A 19,875-nucleotide genomic window follows, 5' to 3' on the forward strand; every position below is an offset into this window, starting at 1 on the left:
GTCGTGGGTTTGATGGGGCAGAGAAGGGGGACCTCACTTCCAGGGCTTCTGTTTTCTCAGTGAAATGGGACATGAGGTTTTCAGCTAAAAGTCAGAGTGAGGAGGGGTGTGGTGGGCTTGGGGAAGGACAAGGGAGGAAGCGAACCTACTAGAGAAACATAGCCGGACTGGCAAGCAGCATGCCAGCCCAGGGGGAGCTTCGAGATCATAGCTGTCACCCAAGCCATCAGCCCGGTTCTGTGACTTGGCCAGTAGTGTTCACTGCACAGTTGTGGGCCAGAGATGGTGTTACAGGGGTTCAGGGACAGAGGTGTGCCAGATGAGTGTTTCAGAGGGAAGAGTTCAAAGAGTCAGGTGTGATGTTGGAAGAGTGTGGTCCTGGGCTGTGAGCTGGATGGCTGGGAAGGGAAGCCAGAGGGGCCCTGATGGAGAGGCGGGGCCAGGACTGGGGGGAGTGCGGGACCCGAGAGCCAGACAGAGAGCAGGTTTCTGAAGGCCAAGTCCAGGCTCTGGCTGAGGAGATGGTGGGAGACACGGTCACTGCTGGTGAAGTAGTTGGGGTACGGGGAGCGGGGGTGGGGCGAGCCTTCCCTGTGTAAGCTGAGTCACCAAGACGGATGGCAGGAGCGGGGGCGGGCGGGGGTGGGGGGGCGGCAGAGGAGGCCACGGGGAAAGGGAGGCAGGAGGATGGGGGAGGATCCGCCGAGGCAGTGACGTCAGGCTGAGGGGCAGTGGAGGGTCAGCAGACGAAGGCGGCTGGGGTGGGAGTGGCAGAGAGGGGAGGGTGCGCTTCTGGTGAGGGAACAGCACGTGCAGAGTGGAGAGGACAGGGCCCAGCCGAGCACTGGAGGAGCTGAGGGGTGAAGCAAAGTGCGGAAGGAGGGGCCGGGCTGCCTTGCGCTGGCTCAGGGGCCATGGCATGGAATTTGGTCTTTATCCTACTAGGAGCATCTGGGAGTTGTCCAAGAGGACTCTTGTGGTTGAAACATTTTGTGATTTTATGACCCTCGTGCAGGCCTCCTTTGCCTCTGTTTGCAGACTCTCCATCCTCCTGCCCCCAAGGGTTTCCGTGGTTCCCATCACCCACACTGTCGCACACAGGCAAATAGATGGGAAGCTGGCCGTGCAGCCCAGTGGACAAGGGGCTCCTTAGTGCAGGGGGCCTGGCCCACAAGCTAATGGCACCAAGGGAGACACCAAGGCCCTGGAGCGCCGAGACAGGCTCGATGACCCAGTGGCTGGGCACAGGGCACGCGATATGCACAGAGTGTGGTAGGAGCATGTCGGGGCTGGGGCTGAAGGCGGGCAGTGTGAAGGAGCCATGGCACCTGGATCCTGGAGTCTTCCTGGCAATTCCTGAGCTGGTCTGGAACCCCAGTTCAAAAGCACCTCCCCAAATGTCTGACTGTCAGCACGCTCGCCCTCGTTGAACTCTGCTCCCCCAGGGCCCTTGTGCGTGGCCCGTGCTGGCAGAGGGGTTCCTACTTTCTCCTGTTGGACACACTTTGTTGACGGCTGCTCGCCAGGTCTGTGCAGGCTCTGAAGGAAGACGAAGGTCAGGGGGCTGCCTGGCTTTCCAGGAGCTTCCTCTGCAACCCAAGGGACAGGATTCCATCAGACAGGGTTAGCAACTGGCGTTCAGAGAACTCCTCTTCTGAGTCGCAGGTGTGCTGAGCCCCTGCACACCCTTCATGTGTTCTCTGCCCTCAGACCGGGTGTCCTGTTCACTGGGAGGGAACGTGCAGTCCTGAGAAGCCACGTGGCCTTTCCAGGGCCCCCAGGTGGAAGTGGTGTCTTGACGTTGAACTTGCACCTGTGTCTGGAGCCCGGCCCTGAGGCCAGGCAGGCCTCCGTTGGTGTCCCAGCTCGCGCCCTCTGAACCCGGTGGGCTGGAGCAAAGCGCTGGGCTGGGCTCCGAGCACAGGAGAGAGGAGGGGTGCTGTAGGTGCGTCTCAGTCACTGGAGACTGGCAGGAATTGGGGAAATTGTGACAGCAGTGTGCGGTGGCCAGACACTCCTCTGCGTATTTTATACCTTCATCCTCTCAGCCACCCCATGAGGTCAGCTCTATTGTCTCCCCATTTTACAGAGGAGGAAACTAAGGCAAAGGGCATAAGTGACTTACCCAAGGTCAGTAGAGAAGCTGGAACTCATGAAGAGGGATCAAGTTTGGGGCTGGAGGAAAACATGGAACCTGGAGGGGACAGATGAGTGGCCTGGGGGAAGCAGGGGCAGGGGGAACAGCAAGGGCAGGTCAGGGTGGCTGGCTGGGGAGGAGAGCTGGGAATGGGCCAGTTCCTGCAGTGGCTCAGACGTATGGTGCTTGGGGCTGTGCTAGGCTCTGGGAGGCTCAGTCCTTATGACTCTCACACCTCTGTGACCTAATCAGAGAGGCAGGGCCCAGGCCATGCACCCAAGTCCACCAGGACCCAACTCTCCACTGTGGCTCCAGCCTCCTTGGCCGCACCCCTGTATTGCCGTAGCCCCTTCCTTGATGCCGGGCCGTCCCCCCGTCCCCCAGGCTGGCAGTGGCCTCTCCTGCTTCGTCTCCATCCTGCGAAGCTCAGTCCAAGCACAGCCTCCCTGACCATCACCTCCCCGTCTCCACACTCAGGATCAGAGTCTCTCAGGCCGAGTGAGGAAGAATCTTCCAAGTGTGTGTGGCTCTGCTTTTCCTTCTCCTCGTCATTCAGCCCTTGTTTGTTGAGCACCTACTGTGTGCAGCGGGGAGACTGAGGCCCAGAGAGGAGATGGGACTTGAGCAAGGTCACTCAGCCAGTCGGGGGGCCTGGGACCGGGTCTCCCCTTGCCTCACCCCCAACCTCCTGTCACAGGGCTCTTCTCCCTCAGGGAAGTGGCAAGCTGGGCTGAGGGCAGAGGGGGGGGGTGGCCCTGCCGAGCTCCCCAGCAGTCAGGAGCCTTTGAAGAGCTGAGAGGAGGGGCTCAGAGCCTCTGTCCCCCCATACTCTCCCTGCCCCCCACGGTGGAGAGGGGTTGCTTTATTTCTACTGCGCCCTGAGCTCTGACCTGTGTGGTATCCATCTCCTGAGAACCCTCCACTTCCCCTCCCCTCCCTCCCCTACCACATCTGTTTCCCGTCAGTCTCCAGCTGCGGCTCCCCCCTGCCAGCCCTGCCCCCCATGAGAAGAAAACACTAATGGGCTTTGCCTCACTGCGGGGGGTGGGGATGGCCCTGGGGTGATCAATCCCAGCTGCTGACTGTTTTTCCCTCGCAGAGGGGAGTCGCCTTGACAGCTTCCCCAGCTCCTCCACCCAGTGCCTGGGCAGGGCTGAGCCAGGACCTGTGGAGGGAAGGGGCGCTGACGGGGTCATGGCCAAGGAGCGGGGATGGCCAGGATGTTGCAAGTGCATTTCCACAGGGACTCAGCTGATTCCCCTGTTCCCAGCCTGCTCCCTCTACATAATAATAATAGCAATAATACATGATATTAATACTGATCAACTGCTCTTTATGTACCAGGCACTGTTCTAAAAACTTGGCATATATTAACTTATTTACTCTTCACAACAACCCTATCAAGTAGGTACCCTTATTAGCCTATTGTGTAGAGGAGAAAAATTGAGGCACCGAGAGGTCAAGTGACTTGCAAGAGGTCACACAGCAATTATAGAGTCTTACAGAGCTTTTTATGGTTAGAAACTACCTTAAGGCAGTCATCTCATTTACTTCTCTCCTTATCACACATACAGCAAATGTTATCAAACCCCCCCAGCCCAAGTTACAGAAGGGCAAGTTAAGGTTCTAAAGGAGAAAGTTCTCTCCCAATAGCCCTTGGCAGGTAGGTAAAGCTGCAGGCCTCTGGCAGGGCCTTTGATGTCTTGGAGCCTCGGTTTCCTCATCTGTAATATATGAGGATGATAAGATGCCCCTCACAGGACGTTAGGTTGTATGATTTATGTGGTGGTGCTTTGCAAAGTGTAAACCACAGGGGGCAAGGGTGGTGTCAGGCCTGCTTGCTCTGGTCTCTCCGGCCCCACTTGGAAGACGAGTTCAGGGAGGGGCTCGGGCCAGCATGAAGAGTCCGGGAGGGGAGCTGGATCAGGCTGGGTTTGGTCTGGGGGAGGGAAGACTTCAGAGCTGCTCACATCGGACCTATGGGGACCAGCAGAGAGTCTGCATGGCCCCTGTGTGGCTGGGATCACTGGGATGGGCGTACAGGGACCCAGACTTCAGCCCAAGATCGTGAAGTGCAGGCAATGGGCTGAGCCGGTGAGCTCAGCCGCCAGGGAGCTCTCCAGCGCTGGGGTGTGTAGGCCATGCCCTGGGATACTACTGTAGGTGTGTATCAAGATGTCTGGAGGGCAGGGAGGGGATGTGACCTTCCCAGGTCTTTCAGCTTGGAATTGTGGCTTCAGCTTTCAGTGGCCCTCTACCAGCTGGTATTCCCCTCCTATCAGTAATAATAATAAACAACATTAATAACTTTTATGTGCTACGCACTTTCTATTTGTGATCTCCCTTGAGTTGTGACAACAGTCTCGTGAGAAAAGTGTTACTGACATCTCCTTTTACAGATGAAGAAGTGGAGGATCAGAGAGGTCAGGTGGCTTGCCCAAGGTCACACAGCTCATAGGTAGTTTGAGTCCAGGTTTGACATGAAGCCAAACTCTTTCTCCTTTCCCCTGGCTAGGAAAGCCAGTCATTGAAAGCTTACTGAGATGAAGCAAGGCTCCTGCCCTATTTCCATGTCTTCCCAGTGTGGCTTTAGGCCTGGAAGCACAGGGATGGGCTTTACGACCCTGGATCCGAACGCTGCCCACCCACAGTCCATACACTTGCTTTCTAGAGCCCTCTGACTCGTCCATTCTCTGCTCTGAGCGTCAGCTTCAGGCCAGGCACTGCATAATCAGGCAGAAAAGTTGGTGCGCTACTTTTGAGCAGTTTGCAGCCTGTCCAGGGGGTAGCGCTCACGCTCAGCTCCCCTCCAGGACCATTCTGGGTCCTGGTCACTGGCACCAAGGCTCCCTTGGCCCACACCAGCCTGCAGTTCCTGCCCCCTGTCCTCGGCAAGTGGCTCCCAGCTGGCCCTGATCAGCTTCCTTTGAGTTCCCCCGAGTCCATGCAGAGGACCCTGCTACAGGTAGGGGTTCTGGGCTGGGGCTACGGCTGCCAGCCAAGAAACCGTCTGCCTCGGGAGGTGTGCCTAATAACCTCCGTACATTTTCCAGAGAAACAAGCTTGCTTTTGAGAGCCAGGATGCGAGGTACAGAGGGAGCAGGGAAGCCCCCTGTGTAACAGAAACGTGCTTGTATGTGCCAAACGCCAGTTTACAAGCATCTAGACATCCGACTCCGCCCTGTAAACGAGCTGCAACAATGGCCCACTTTACAGATGTGGAAACCGAGGCTCTCTGAGGCCACGCTCTGAGTGAGTAGCCTCAGAGGTCTGGCAAGTCACCTCCCTTCTCTGGACCTCAGTTTCCCTGTTCAGAAACACCTAGCCACTCCACTAACGAGGCAGGCACTGTGCCAGGCCCTGGGATGTGAAATGCATCAGAACACTGGCTGCTGACGTCACAGAGCTAAGGGCTCGCTTACCCGAAGCCTGAAACACTGTGACCCCGTCCAGGGTAAACTCCCCTTGAGTCTTGAGGCCGCAGGAGCAGCTGTGGTGGTGACAAGTGGCCTGGGAAGAAGCAGTGGATGCTGGGAATCAGGAGATGCGGCTTGGGCCTCCCTTGCGCTGGGCCTCAGTTTCTTCGTCTGGATAATGTCTGGGCCCCGCTGTGCTGCCTCCGTCTCGGGCATTCGTGAGCTTCAGGTGGTGGCTGCTCAGAGAGTACTGGCGGGGGTGGAGTTGGGGGGCAAAGAGGCATGTAGACCTGGGGCTCTGTGTGCGAGACCTCCTCCCAAAGCACTGACCCCAGCCCGAGGCCTCAGCCTATGCCTCCCAGGATGCAGGACTCAGGACATTCGGGTTGCCTGCAGCAAGCGAGAAGCAGGAAGGGTCCTGGGCGCTTTGGGAAACAACCTCTGATTACAGACGCCTGCGCTCTCTCTCTGGGCCCTCCCTGTCTGTCTCCCTCCTCCTGTCTGTCTCGAGCACTCTCTGCCTCTCTCCGCATCTGCCCCACTCTCACTGCTCCTCTGGTATTTCTTTCTTTCCGCCCCCTCCTCCCCACCCTTGGGCCCGCTTCCTCCTTCCTCTCTGCAGAGACCCCTGGAGAAGCCCGATGGCCTGGACGTGTCCGACCAGAGCAAGGAGCACCCCCAGCACCTGTGCGAGAAGTGCAAGGTGCTGGGTTACTACTGCCGGCGCGTGCAATGACCCGGCCGCCTGCTGGGCCCCGCCCCCTCCTGCCAGCCAGAGAAGACGCCACCCCCCTGCGTGTCCCCTGTGTGCGCGGGGGCGTCCTCGCAGGCTTACAGGTCTAGGGGGTGGGCTCTTGGCTCATGTATGTTGACAAACAGTGTTACTGACGTAGCTGCGCCCCCAGAAGGCCGGGTCTCTGCGACTCTCTACGGGGGGCCCTGGGTCTGTGTGGAGGGAATAGGGCAAGCAGAGGTCAGCGCACAAGACCACACAGAGCCCTTGGTGTCCCCGCAGGCTCTCCTCTGAGACTCCCTTTGGGGTGAGCAGCCTTGTATTGGCCACGAGTGCACTAAATTTACTGTGAATCCCAGAGCCTGCAGGGGACTGTCTCCGCAAGACCGGCCAGGCCGCCTTTTCCCACCCAGAACCTTCCAGTTTGCCCTGTGTGAAAAGCCACTCTTAGAAAGCCCTAATTTTCTGTCTGAGTCAGCACTCATGGCAAGCTGACACCTGTTCTCGCAGCTGCTGGGGAGCGGGCATCTCTGCCCCCTGCCACTTTGAGCCCCAAACCTGACCGCCTCTGCCGTCACTGGCATTGCACCTGGGCGCCGCACCCTGCCCCCCACCGTAGACCCAGAGGTCAGGCACGGGGAGGCACTGAATGTTGGACAGTGTTCCAAGGTGTGACCTAGGGCACATCAGGCAATGCCTCCCCCCTCTCCCAGCACCTACTACCCCCACTTGCTAGGATTTTGTCAGCCCCATTCCCTTCCCCTCTCCCTCCCCTCCCACCCACGCTAGGGGGCCACCCCCTGATGGAGGCTACAGGACCCAGCAGGGAAGCCACTCTGGCAGGAAGGACACAGGCCAGGCAGATCAAAGACCCCGGTTTTAATGCTGGCCTCGCCACCGACACACTGTGGAGCCTGGGAAGGATTCTCATCTCTCTGCTTCGCTCCTAGTTAAGTGAGAGACTGGCAGCGGAGAGCCGAGAGGCCCGTTTCTGTTCTGATGTTCTGGGATTCAGCCTGGCTGTGTGCCATCTCCTGGAGCAGAAAGCTTTATTTGGACAGTATCCCCAGGTGCCGTGCCCCCAGTATCACCCGTCAGTCGGTCACTTAAGAAGTCATGCGGAGGGCTCCCGTCCTCCCCTGTCGCCCCTGCAGGCCCAGCCCTGCCTGCTGTCCCCTACCCTGCAAACGTGAAGGAGGGGGTTACCCCCACCCCAAGACAAGCTACAGAACCTCTCGTTTGCAAAGTGGGGATAATGATTCCTACCTCCCGAGGTGGGGGGAGGCCTCTTGGCGTTCACACTGGTCAGGGCGACGTTGTCCTGGCTAGTGGGGGGATCGCCTTCCTCTTTGCTCCCTCCCCAGTGAGAAGTCCTATTTTTATTGTCGTATCACCCTTCCTTTCTCCCAGGGGAACCGGCTGTCAGAGCTGGGTCACTTGATTTTGCCCCAACATTATGCCTCTGTGGAAAAAAAAAAAATCAGACCACGAAATGGGCCTGAAATTCAGTGTTTACCACGGCTCAAGGACACCCAACCCGTGTCCAGTTGCCTTTTGTTTTCAAATGAAAATGCTTTGTACAACTGAGGAGTTACAGCAAAGTGTTAATCAGGGGTCCAGGGAGTGAGTCGAAGAGATGGAGTGAGTGCATTTGCAGCCAGAGGGCTGCAGCGTAGATTTGGGCAGGGAGGTGGGAGGGGGGGGGCCATGCCCTCTGAGCTTTTAAGAAGGGTGTATTTGCTCCAGCCTGAGCCCTGTAGCGGCCTCCCTCCGGCCTGCCCCTGACTGTGAACACGCTCACCGCCTACTGAGGAATCCCTCCCAGCTGCTCCCTGCCTGCTCCAGGGTGTCAAGGTGAGCCAGAGTCACCCTGTTCCAGGGCTCTCTGTCCCCAAGGAGAAGCTGTTACTGTCAGTCATCCTAGTGCCCTGCTAACGAGAACATTCGCAGTGATGGGCAGTGTGCTGGTCTCTGCTGCAAGGACCAGGTCTCGACCCTTCCAGGGACCTGGCTCCACAGGGGGACCTTGGCCTCAGGTACCTGGGCTGCAGTCATGGGGGAAGCCCACACCTTAGAAAGAACCCAGGCTCCAGACCCCTGGAGGCCAGGGCCTTCCACAGGCCAAGAGGAGAAGGGATATCACCCCAAAGTGACCTTTGCAGTGGGTTTGTCCAGCTGGCACCCCCCGCCATCTGTGCAGAGCTGGCCACCGCAGGGGCTGGGCCCTCCCTATGAGGCAGCCCTTCCACACCGCCCCCTCCCGCACTGTTTGGCTGAATTTGGGAGCTCTGTGTGCTCAGCGAAAGCCACTGCTGTCCAGGCTGGTGCTGTGAGAATCAAGTGCTCAGAGGGCCTGGGCACCCAGGAGACAAGAAATTGTGTGGTTTTAGTATGTTCAAAGGGACAATCGCTTGCAGTTAGTAGATCTAGCGATCCAGTTGGGAGAGAACGGTGTTTACCCCATAAGAAGTATTCAATAGTTCTACTTGTGAATTTGTATTTATTTTGAGTTATACTTGACACAGAATTCCTTTTTTTTTTTTTTAAAGAAAAAATACTATGTGTGTATTTTGAAACGAAAATTCATGGATGTTAAAATTTCTGCATGGTTTCCAATTTTTCTCACAACACTGAATTTGTTACCTTCTCCCGAAAAATCTTCACAGTGATTTTTGTCTGTATATATTTGAGGGCTTTTTTAAAAAAAAGAAAAAGAAAAGAAAAATATGATTGCCTGATTTTTGAGATTAAAGTAAACAAAAAGAGAGGCATTTTCAAAACTTCAGAGCTTTCAGGAGGGCAATAGAATATCAAATGAAGATTTCTGGAAGTATTTTTTGCAAACCTTCTGGTTGAGCTGCAAGAAAATATTTATGGTGAGAACTATTCTCTTTTTCCTGTTGGGTTTTTTTGGGGGGGGTTGATTTTTTACTATGCTTTGGTCTGTAAAAAGTCTGCAACTGAATTACATTAAGAAGGAAATATTGTCTACATAGATTATTATATGAAGTTGGTACATAATTCTGATGAGGAAAAAAAACTTTGCAATTCTTTAAGCCATATTATTGTTATTCTCTGTTGTTATCCCTGGATACAAATATCAGTATTAAGTAGCCAGCATATTATTCAAGTGCATAGACTTATTATTAATATGTTCTTGTCCTGTATTTATACATATGTGCATTTGGGAAAGTACTGCCTTTTTTTAAGGGAAGCTATTATTAGATACTTAGTGAAAAGGGAATGGTGAGCCCTTCGAGCCTCTTCAGCTGAGGATAACACAGCATTATAATCCATTCTCTTGCACCTTCTTATTATTATCTTGTTATTATGGTTATTAAACTCGTGGGGGGCAGGAGTGTGCCTGGGGAGGAGAGGGCGTGTGACTTACTAGCCCCACCACGGTCGGCCAGCTCCAAAGATGGTCTCCTTGGCCTGGTCCAGGGCTCCCGGTCAGCAGGGCCCAAGGATGGAAGAGGAAGCAGGAGGCGGACTTCTCCAGCCGCCCCCTTTGGAGCTTTGCCATCTGAGCCATGCCTTGGTGCCCTATGCTCTTTGAACTTGGATTTGTCACCCAGAGCCCTTACACCTGCCCTCCAACATCTAATGGACTTGAATCTACTCTAAACGAATATTTAATCCAGCATCACTACATCGTAGCCCAGTGTGACAACTAACCCTGGAGTTTGGGAGGCGTCCGGCCTTCGGGGGAGTTCATCGCTCTCTGTTGCCAACCTCACCGTTCGACCTCCTCCACTCCTGTGTGGTGACCCTGTCCGTGTCTGTATCTGTTAATACGTGTGTGTCCAGCTAAAAAGACAAACAGAACCCGTGGGCCAGCTCGGAGGGTGCGTGGAGAAGCCTCCCGACCCCTCCCGAGGGCCGCCCTCGGGATGGCATTCCGTTGTGTGCCTTATTCCTGGAGAATCTGTATACGGCCTACCTATAGAAATATAGCCTTTTCATGCTGTATTAAAAGAACTTTTAAAAGCAAGAGAGCCTCCTGGGTGTCCTTGTTTACACGGAGCATCGGTAGGGAGCTGAACGTTTTCACAGATTCGGGGGTGCTGAGCTGGGTAGGGGCGGCTTGGGGCTGCCCTTCCGCTCTCCCGCGTCTGGAATGTCTTGTCCTGGCCCTGCCTCCACCCAGCCCCCCTGTCCCCAAACGGACACTCTCTCCGGGGCGAGGGCCCTCCCCAAGCGGGGCCCCAGACTAGGCAAGATTGTCGGCACATTAGGTCACAGTTAGCTCTGCGATGAGACTGCTGGTGACCATATATAGGAGTGAATCTTCCTCGGAGACAGCAGCCCTAGGCCTCGCAGCTGCAGCTCCCACTTGGCCCTCTTGCCAAGACAGGGATTTGGGCCTCAGACGCTGGGCATCCCACAGTGAGCAAGCTCAAGTGTCCAGGGCCTCCTGGAAAGTCCCCAGGAGAAGGAACAGAGGGCCCTTCTTCTGAGCAAGGACCTGTCTGGGCTGTCTCAAGGTGGGGCTCTTGACCGGGGCCACAGACGGGAAGTCACGGCTCGCAGGGCCTGGAGCCCCGGCGAAGCAGGCCTGAAGGAGCCACCTGCGTACGGAGCCCTGCGGCCCAGGATCCACGCACTTGTGGTTCTCAACCTGGCTGCTCACCAGAATCGCCTACGGGAGCCTTGGTCCATCCCAGAGACGCTTGAGAAACCGGCCTGGGTCTCCTCAGGTTCTTAAAGTCCCTGATCAGTCCAGTGTGCACGGCTGAGAAACACCGGGCTTTGAATGGTCCTCAGGGTCCTGTGGGGTGGACGGTGATGGCCGGGAGGAGGCCGTGGGCAGAGGGCGTCCAGCTCACTGGAGGACATCCCATCCTCGGCTTCAGCCAATTGCTACCATCTAAGAACACACCACCTGGGGTGGGGTGGGGAGTGGGGGGGGGACTAAGCTGTTATGTGAAATTCTCCAATCTTTAAACTTTGGCAGTTAGTTTATTAAATAGCCAAACTACATGTCTGTGGACCAACCCATGTCTCCATGCAGCCCCTGAGATGGAGCAGAGAAAACAAGGTAAGTCCTGGGCATCAGGGATCATGGATGGGGGAAGGGTGGCGAACAGGCAGGAACAGAGGCTCCCAACTCCAGGAGCAGGACCCCTTGTCTTCTTTGGGGTGCACAGCGAGTCCTGGAAGCCATCAAGCCCTTTCCTGCTTATTGGCACAAAGGAAGGACTCACCTCCGGGTGCCTGGCCTCAGGCTGCATGAAATGGCGGCAGGGCCAGAGTTGGCCTGAGCGCAGGTGGGTGTCAGTGAAGCCAAGCAGTGAGCAGAGAGGGGACCCAGCCCAGCAGAGTGGGCGGGGGAGAGAATAAACACTGCCACGAGGGCCTCTCCACCCACAGCCCAGGGAGGGCTGCGCTCCTGGTACAGGTCTGAGGACACGGAGCCCGTCTGTGTCAGTGGCCTGTGCCCCACGCTGCCGGCTTCCAGATCAGCCCTGCCTCCCCTGGCTGGGCGACCCTGGGCAGAGTCCCTGGGCTCTCTGAGCGCCGGCTTCCACAGGGATACTGTGCAGATAAGCCGGCCCAGTGAACACAAGGCCCAGCACACAGCTTGGCACCTGGCTGGTGGGTGGCAGGCCAGGGGCTGTGGATCTCTTGCTCCCACTGTCTGTGGCTCCGGCCAGAGGTCACCCAGGGAGTCCGAGGGGGTGCCAGGCCGCCAACCCAGGAACATGGTTCACTTGCTCACTGGCTGGGTACCCCCTGTGCTAGGGCTGAGGTGTCAAGGTTAATGTTCGATTTTCTGCCCTTGTGTGTCGTGTGCATGCACCCGTATTTGTTTTGTTTTGTTTTCCGTGGAAAGAAAACAAACCCAAGGCAAACACAGCCTGCATTTCGACATCTGCAGCCGTGGAGACCAGTAATTCCCCTGGACAGGAAGGATTTCCGGTTGGACCTAATGTCCATGTCCAGGGGCAGCCGGCGGTGGCTGACAGCAGAGAGAGCGGAGTCCACAGCGGAAAGGGGTGTCGGGGGACCCAGAGGGGAGGGCCCACCCCGGCTCCCGCTGCCATCGGGCTTCTGCCCTGGGCCCTGGCCACAGGCCCAAGTCTCTCCTGTTCCTCTGGCCTTATGTGTATGCTCCTAACCACCCTGGCAGGAGCCAGGGCAGAGACCGATATGGCGGGTGGGGAAACTGAGGTCCAGGGAAGGCCCTAATGCCCCAGACTGGCGGACAGGTCCTCCACTGCACCCTCCCATCTCCACGCTCTGTGCTTTTTCTGATCCCTACCAGAGACTCCAAGTGGATTCCCACCAGCGCTCTCAGGCCTTCAGCAAGGCACTAGGGGCGTCTCCTCGGGGCCTGGGTGGGGAGTCAGGCCCCTGTCTGCCCTCAAACAGCTGGACCCTGGCTCCGCACAAGGTCAGGCATCCAAACGCCACCCCAGAGGCTCCCTGGCCCGCCTCCCACGTGGTGTTGAGAGAGGAGACACTTTCTACTTGTGTGTGTTCCGCTCCCGGGCAGGAGATGAGCTCAAGGGAGCCGGGCCAGGGAGGTGCACGGGGGCAAGGTAGCGGAGGGCGCCTCCAGACCCGACCCCGCACACTCCCAGCCCCCCACCGTCCGTGCGTCTGCAGTGCCCGTGTGGCCTGGTGCACCACAGGGTTAAACGTGGAATAAATGAGTGAGATCTGGCCAACGTCCAGTGCGCCAGCTGCTGTGCTCTGTAATCTACATGCATCATCATTCTTGATCTTCACCACGACCCTGTGAGCTGGGTGCTGGGATGAGTACCATTTCACAGAGACGGAAGCCGAGGTTCAGAGAGTTTGAGTGACTTGTCCAAGATCATACAGCTAGAGAAGCAGAGCCCCTCCCTGTGCCCCCTCCCAGTGCCACTTCCCACCCCTCACCCCCCAGTGTCAGGTCCAGGGCCTAGTCCCTGCCTCTGGCAGCTGTGCCACCCGCCCAAGACAGCCAGCTGGCGGGGCTGTCCTGCCCTCAGCCCCCAATTCCCCGGGCCCCTCACACCTGCCCAGCCGAAGCCGCCAACCTTCCTATGGTAGCCCAGAGCCGATAACCACCTAGTGCAGGCTCCATGGTGGTTACCGCGGGCTTGTGCAGAAGCTGGAACTCAAGCCAAGCCCCCCAACACAGCCCCCAGCCCCCTTCTACCTCTATCCTTGAAAACTTCCCAGGGGGTCCCTTTCCCAGTTGCAGGGGGAGCCCAGCTCCTACCTCCACTGCCTCCAGGGCGAGCCAGGCCGCGTACCTGTGCCTTCTCTCCCTGGCGCTCGGCCCTCCCCCGCTGGAGCCCTGTATTCAGGCCTGTCCCCCTTCCACATCCTCCCTCTTGGTCCAGGGAAGGAAGGGGGTCTTTCTCCCACCCGAGCCCTCCACCCTGGGAGCTGAACAGCATCCTCCTCTACCACCCGCTCAACATCCCCCCTCCCTCTCTAGTCACTCCTGGAGGTCAGGGCTCAGCCTCCACCGCCCCTCCACACCCAGCTTCTGTAGCCTGTGGGGCAATTTGGGGTCCAAGTCCTGCCTCGTTCATCCAGGATCATGGCACCTGCCGCGACCTACATCTCGGCCTCCCCACTCTCATCCTGGCAAGGGCTCTGGGGTCAGATGGGCTGGACACTGAACGGCAGCTTCACTACTTATCAGCTGTCATCCTGAGCTGAGAAAGTCGCCTCCCCCCCTGAGCCCTGGGTTCCTCCCTTGTACAATGGGAATGGTATTGCCTGCCCACCTCCTGAGGGTCACTGTCACGATTAAACACCTGGGACATGCTTAAGAACTTTTAGCTACTGCACTGTTCATGGAGGGGTGCCAGTGCCCTGGGCCTGTGCTGCCTCTGAAATGCTGCCCCCCAGCTCCTGCGGCCTCCCCCTCCCCCGGCCATGATTCTCTCTCTGCCTCTGCCTCCTACTTATCAGGCCCTTGAGCCATGCATTCTGGAAACTTCATCCCAACCAGGTGGCAGGAGATGAGGAGCCTGCGCCTTGCCCCCAGGAAGGGGCTTTGATCTGTCTGGTCCTTGGCCTGTAGGCCTTTCCCCCTCCCTCTCCACGCACCCACGTCGTGTTAGCTCAGCTCTGACTAGGTTTCTGCCTGAGTTTCCCTCTTGTGCTGCAGCAAGGGACCTTTGCCTAGCATATAACTGGTCCTCCTCTCCCTGGGAACCTGACCCAGCCCCGCCCCACGGTGGAGACTGCTTCAAACAGTTTGGCCCAGATCTCTCTCCTCCGACATCCTTGCCAACTCAAAATCCCCCAGCTTTCCTCTCGCAGGAATCGGCTGGTCCCCTGCTGCCCTCTGGTGGCTAAATCTGAGAACTGCGACTTCCTGCCAGCGGCAAGCCTGCCTAGGGGACAAAAGGGGAATTTTTTGTTGTTGTTCCCAAACCTGAAATGAATCCTAATCTCCCCAGCACAGTGCTATCCAGGCCTCATGCACCTTTACTTGAGTAAAACTGTCAAGTGGTAATATCTGGGTTTTCCTTTCTTGATTATAAAAATAACGCATGCACAATGTGAAATGGAAACAACACAAAAATAGGAAGTAGGATGTGAAAATTCTCAGTAGTCGAACCTCCTCCAGAGACACCACTATCCAGAGTTTGGCCATATCCTTCCCTAATCTTTTGTTTGTACAAATATATTTGTGTTTAATGTACACACACACACACACACACACTAACCTAACAGGATTATACTTGACATGCCGTTCTGTAACCTGCTTTGTTCTCATCATCAACTTTCCCTGTTAGCACAGAAATCTGTTTCATTGGACTAACAGCTGATTGTACTCTTTTGTTAGGTAATGTATTTATCCATTCCCTATTGAAGAGTACGGGCATTCTTGTTTTTAAAAATCAATTCTTTTGGGGGGCTTCCCTGGTGGCGCAGTGGTTGAGAGTCCGCCTGCCGATGCAGGGGACACGGGTTCGTGCCCCAATCCGGGAAGATCCCACATGCTGCAGAGCAGCTGGGCCCGTGAGCCATGGGTGCTAAGCCTGCGCGTCCAGAGCCCGTGCTCCGCAACGGGAGAGGCCACAGCAGTGAGAGGCCCGCGTACCGCCAAAAAAAAAAGAAAAGACAGATATGGGCTTCCTGGCAGTCTGGTGGTTAAGACCTCACCCTTCCATTGCAGGGGCACAGGTTCAATCCCTGGTCGGTGAACTAAGATCCCACATGCTACACAGTGTGGCCAAAAGAAAAGGAAAAAAAAAAAAGGTTAGATAATAACAAGTGCTGGTGAGGCCATGGAGAAATTGTAATGATTATACATTGCTGGTGAGAAGCTAAAATTTTGTAGCCACTTTGGAAAACAGTTTGATGTTCCTCAAAACGGTAAACGTGAAGTTGGCATTTAACCCAGCAATTCTTACACTATATGTAAAGTGGTACAATATTATTTTCAGGTAATCTGTGATAAGTCAAACTATATATTGTAAATCTTAGAGAAACCACTAAAAATATAAAATGAAGAATTAAATCTAATAAGTCAGTACTGGAGGTAGAATGAAATCATTTGGGAGGAAAAAACTCTATCCAAAAGAAGGTGAGAAGGGAACAAAAACCATATGGGATAAAGAGAAAATAAATAGCAAGGTGGTCAATTTCAATCTAACTATATTGATAATTAAGTTAAATATACATGGCCTAAACATTTAATTGAATGCCAGAGTTTGTCAGATTGTTTAAGAAAGCAATGCCACCACTTATGAGTCCGTCTCTTAGCTCTAAATCCTCCCTTCGTTGCCCCGTTTGTGATACTGTAACAGTTCTCTCTTACCACCTGGAATTATATTAAGCTTTATCAATAGAGGGCACTGGAGAGACACTTTGTTCAGAGTTCTTGTTTCCCTTTAGTAGGTTAACCTATGTTATAGTCAGTAATTTTTTTTTTAATTTATTTTTGGCTGCGTTGGGTCTTTGTTGTGCGCGGGCTTTCTCCATTTGCGGCGAGCGGGGGCCACTCCTCACTGCAGTGCGTGGGCCTCTCACCACGGTGGCCTCTCCTGTTGCGGAGCACCGGCTCCAGGTGCGTGGGCCTCAGCAGCTGTGGCACGCGGGCTCAGTAGTTGTGGCACACGGACCCAGCTGCTCCGCGCCATGTGGGATCCTCCCGGACCAGGGCTCGAACCCACGTCCCCTGCACTGGCAGGTGGATTCCCAACCACTGCGCCACCAGGGAAGCCCCGGTTAATAATTTTTGATAATAAACTTTTCCTGTTAGAATTACTCTGTTGTTTCTGTATCCTGTCTGGACCCTGATCAATAAAGACACAGGCAGTGGTCCTAGGAGATAACCCCACAAAGATGGGATTTCGAGATTTGTTTGGCTGTGCCCTTGGGCTTGAAGGCAGGGCTGAACTACCTGCCAATTGGAAGTGGGATGATGGTAATTTCTGGCATGCAGTGACATCACAATTAATCATGCTGTCACCTGTGGTTAAGTGAGGAGAGAAGCATGTGCCTTGGGAGGCCAGGTGGCTGTACACTTGACGGTTATGGCAGTATCGATGGCCAGAAGGCCAATAGCGTGGGGTGAATTATTTTGAGCATGCTTGACTGTTTACCAAAAGACGATAACAAACTCATGTCTTTTAATTCTCAGCTTACGTTAAGGTCTGAGAACCAGAAAGCTTCCGTGACACCTCTAAAACATCTCTCACTTCTTGTAGACCCTAGACTGATAATCACTTAAAATCAAACAAAAATTTAATTGTGTAGCTTGCTGAATTACAATAACATGTGAATTCACAGTCTCACTAAGTTTTTCGTGTGAAAGGGCATCGGTGGGAAAGAGTGGGATCCTGAAATTCGTAATGGAGACATCTGTTTGGGTCCAAATGAAACGAACAACTTGAATCCTCCAGTCACTCCATGCCTCCCTTGCCTGTGCAAGTAGCTTGCCCTTCTGTCTCTGAGAAGAACAGACTTCTTTGTCTAAAAACACTGTGGTAACTTCAGCTGGGACAGGTGCTTTGAAAGGCAATGCCCAAGACCCACCAAACCACTTCCACAACGGGGTCAAATCTCAGCATTTTCCCAAGGGACAGGACTCCAGAAAAACAGCTTACACACCCACAGAATTCTGAGAATTTACTAACACATATTTTTAAGCAGATTTATTGAGATATTGTTCACGTGTCATACAACTCACCCACTTAAAGTATATAATTCGATTTTTTTAAGTATATTCACAGATATATGCAACCAGCAGGACACAGCATGGAACCAAGACTTTCTCTATCCGCCCTGTTCCAGTGGACCTTGGACATGGATCTGACTCGCGGCCTCCAGAAGCTATTCACTGAGAAATGTTCTCCAGTCTGGGCCCACCAAAGCCAGACCCTCTTCCTGATGAGAAATGAAGAACCGAGGGCTACACCATGGGAACTCCCCCCCGAAAGGCCTCTCCATCGGCTGAGGCTTTGGGAAGCAGTTATGGAAGAGCACAGCTTCCCACCAGCCCCCACGAAGCCTGGGCTGCACAGGGTGCCCCACCCACCACCCAGACTCCTCAAGTGAAGCATCTTTTACGAGCGGCGGAGCATCCAGAACAGATGTTTCAGCGCGTCGGCAATGACTCCAGTGGTCTGGTGGTCTCCCTTTTCAATCTTGCCCCTTCTGGCCTACACTCAAATTCTTAAACTTTAGTTGAATTATTATTATTTGGAAATTCAGATTCCTAGATCCCACCCTCAGAGACTGGTATTCAACAGGGCTTGGCCGCGGCCTAGGAATCTGCATGCTTTCCCAGCACCCCATGATTCCTAGGAGGAGCACTGCTTTAGGCCTTAGCAGACCCTGGAAACATTTACTGACATTCCTCATCACGGAGCAACATTCTATAAAGCCCAGAAGCGTGTTAAATTCTCCCACGTCTTCATACATGGTACACGAAAGAAGTCAGACACGAAAAGTAAATCTTGTAGGATTCCGTTTACACAAAGTTCTAGAACAGGCAAAATTAATCTACAGCGATAGAACAGGCGCAGAGGTATCTTTCTGGAGAGATGGAAATGTTCTATAACTTAATTTGGTGGTGGTTACTCAGTGTACGAATTTGTCAAATGAGTGATCTGCACACTTAAAATGTGTGAATTTTATTGTATGTAAATTATACCTCAGTGAAGTCATTTTGAAAAGCTATCATGTGTTGTCTCATAAAAATGCTATTTCAGATATTTAAACACATGGTGAATTTACATGGCGTCACATATGATTCCATCCGTGAGAGCACATGTATGACTCACTGCTTCCTTCACGCATTAGGCACCGTGTACCAGCAAGAAGTCAATATCCTATCTGTATATTACACAGGCTCCCGCTTTATGTAGTAAGACCAGTCTCAGGCCCTTGTGCAAGAGTTCTGGGAAGAGAACTGCAGGGAACAGCCCCACCTTCAGGAAACTGTTTTTAGGAAATTCCTGCATTCTTTCTTCCGCTAGCCCACACTAGACTCCTCTGCACGGATGGACACACACACACACACACACGTGTGCGTGCACACACGCGTGCGCACACACATACGCACACGAACCCACGCGCACACACACACGCACGCACACGTGCTTCCTCCTCATTGGAAAGGAAATGCTCTGTGAACTAAACACATGACCCACATGTTCTGTGACCCCGAGACCCCTCAGAAGTCACCAGGGGGCCAGTGGGCCACACCTCAAGGAGCTGACCCTCACACTTGTCAACAGCACCACTGCCTCCCTAGAGTCCCCAGAGGTCAAGAGGAAACTCCACTGGGACCAAAATCACGGCTTTGACCTCAGAAATCAGAAGAGCTCTGACTGCGTGTGATCTGAGGACAAAGGGGTCTGTGCATCCCAAAAGGCCTCCAACAGAAAACCCTCTGGACTGGCAGGTCCGGGGTTCTAGCCCCTGCTCTGCCAACTGACTCACGGGGTCACCTTGGGCAACCATGTCCTCTCTCGGGGCCTCAGTTTACCCGTCTGTAAAATGCTGGTTGGAAGGGTCGAGCCACAACCCATTATTATTTGGCCTAGGATCCCATTCTTCAAACGAAATCCCTTTTAGAAAACAGAGGGTATTGATGATTCCAAGGGGGTTCAGGGGCCCTTGCCTGACAACCTCCAAGGCTCTTGAGAACGGTTTGAAAACTGTTAGGCCGGCTGAATTCCCAACCCATGTAGCTGAACTGACTTCTTGGAAACTCTCCATGAGTCCAATGACCCAACTCCAGCCATGACCCCGGAGTGACTACATCTATCTGTGACCTCACATAACTCAGGGAACCGCATATTCCAGATGACCCAAGTCCAGCCACTGTGACCTCAGAATGCCTTCCAGGACCTGTGACCACACATCATCAGACTCAGGGAACTCCAATGTGAGGCAATGCTAATTACGCTGTGATTCTTCTGGTATTCGGACTGTGCCTCCCTTGGCTGTTTAAGGAAATTTTTAGCCCTCCTCCCACCCCCCAATCTGTTCTCCCTGTGAATTCAGAAACACCTGTAACTTAACTCCAAATTTAAACGGCACATCGAGGGTAGTAAAGTCCACGTCTAGCCCGAGATAATCACAGCTCCTCCTCCTCTAAGACCCAGACACACAGGAAA

At 54.4% G+C, this 19,875-nt stretch overlaps 1 protein-coding gene across 1 annotated transcript in view; it reads left to right on the forward strand.

Moving 5' to 3' along the window:
• ZCCHC24 (zinc finger CCHC-type containing 24) overlaps positions 1-10,273 on the forward strand; it is a 61,903-nt gene extending 51,630 nt beyond the window's left edge. The window contains exon 4 of the mRNA XM_079901049.1: positions 6,176-10,273. Coding sequence (XP_079757175.1) covers positions 6,176-6,289 — 114 coding nt within the window. The 3' untranslated portion in view covers positions 6,290-10,273. The remainder of the gene's footprint in view (positions 1-6,175) is intronic.
• Positions 10,274-19,875: the final 9,602 nt, after the last annotated feature.

This window comes from Stenella coeruleoalba (assembly GCF_951394435.1).
Source record: "Stenella coeruleoalba genome assembly, chromosome: 16".
Classification (NCBI taxonomy): domain Eukaryota; kingdom Metazoa; phylum Chordata; class Mammalia; order Artiodactyla; family Delphinidae; genus Stenella; species Stenella coeruleoalba.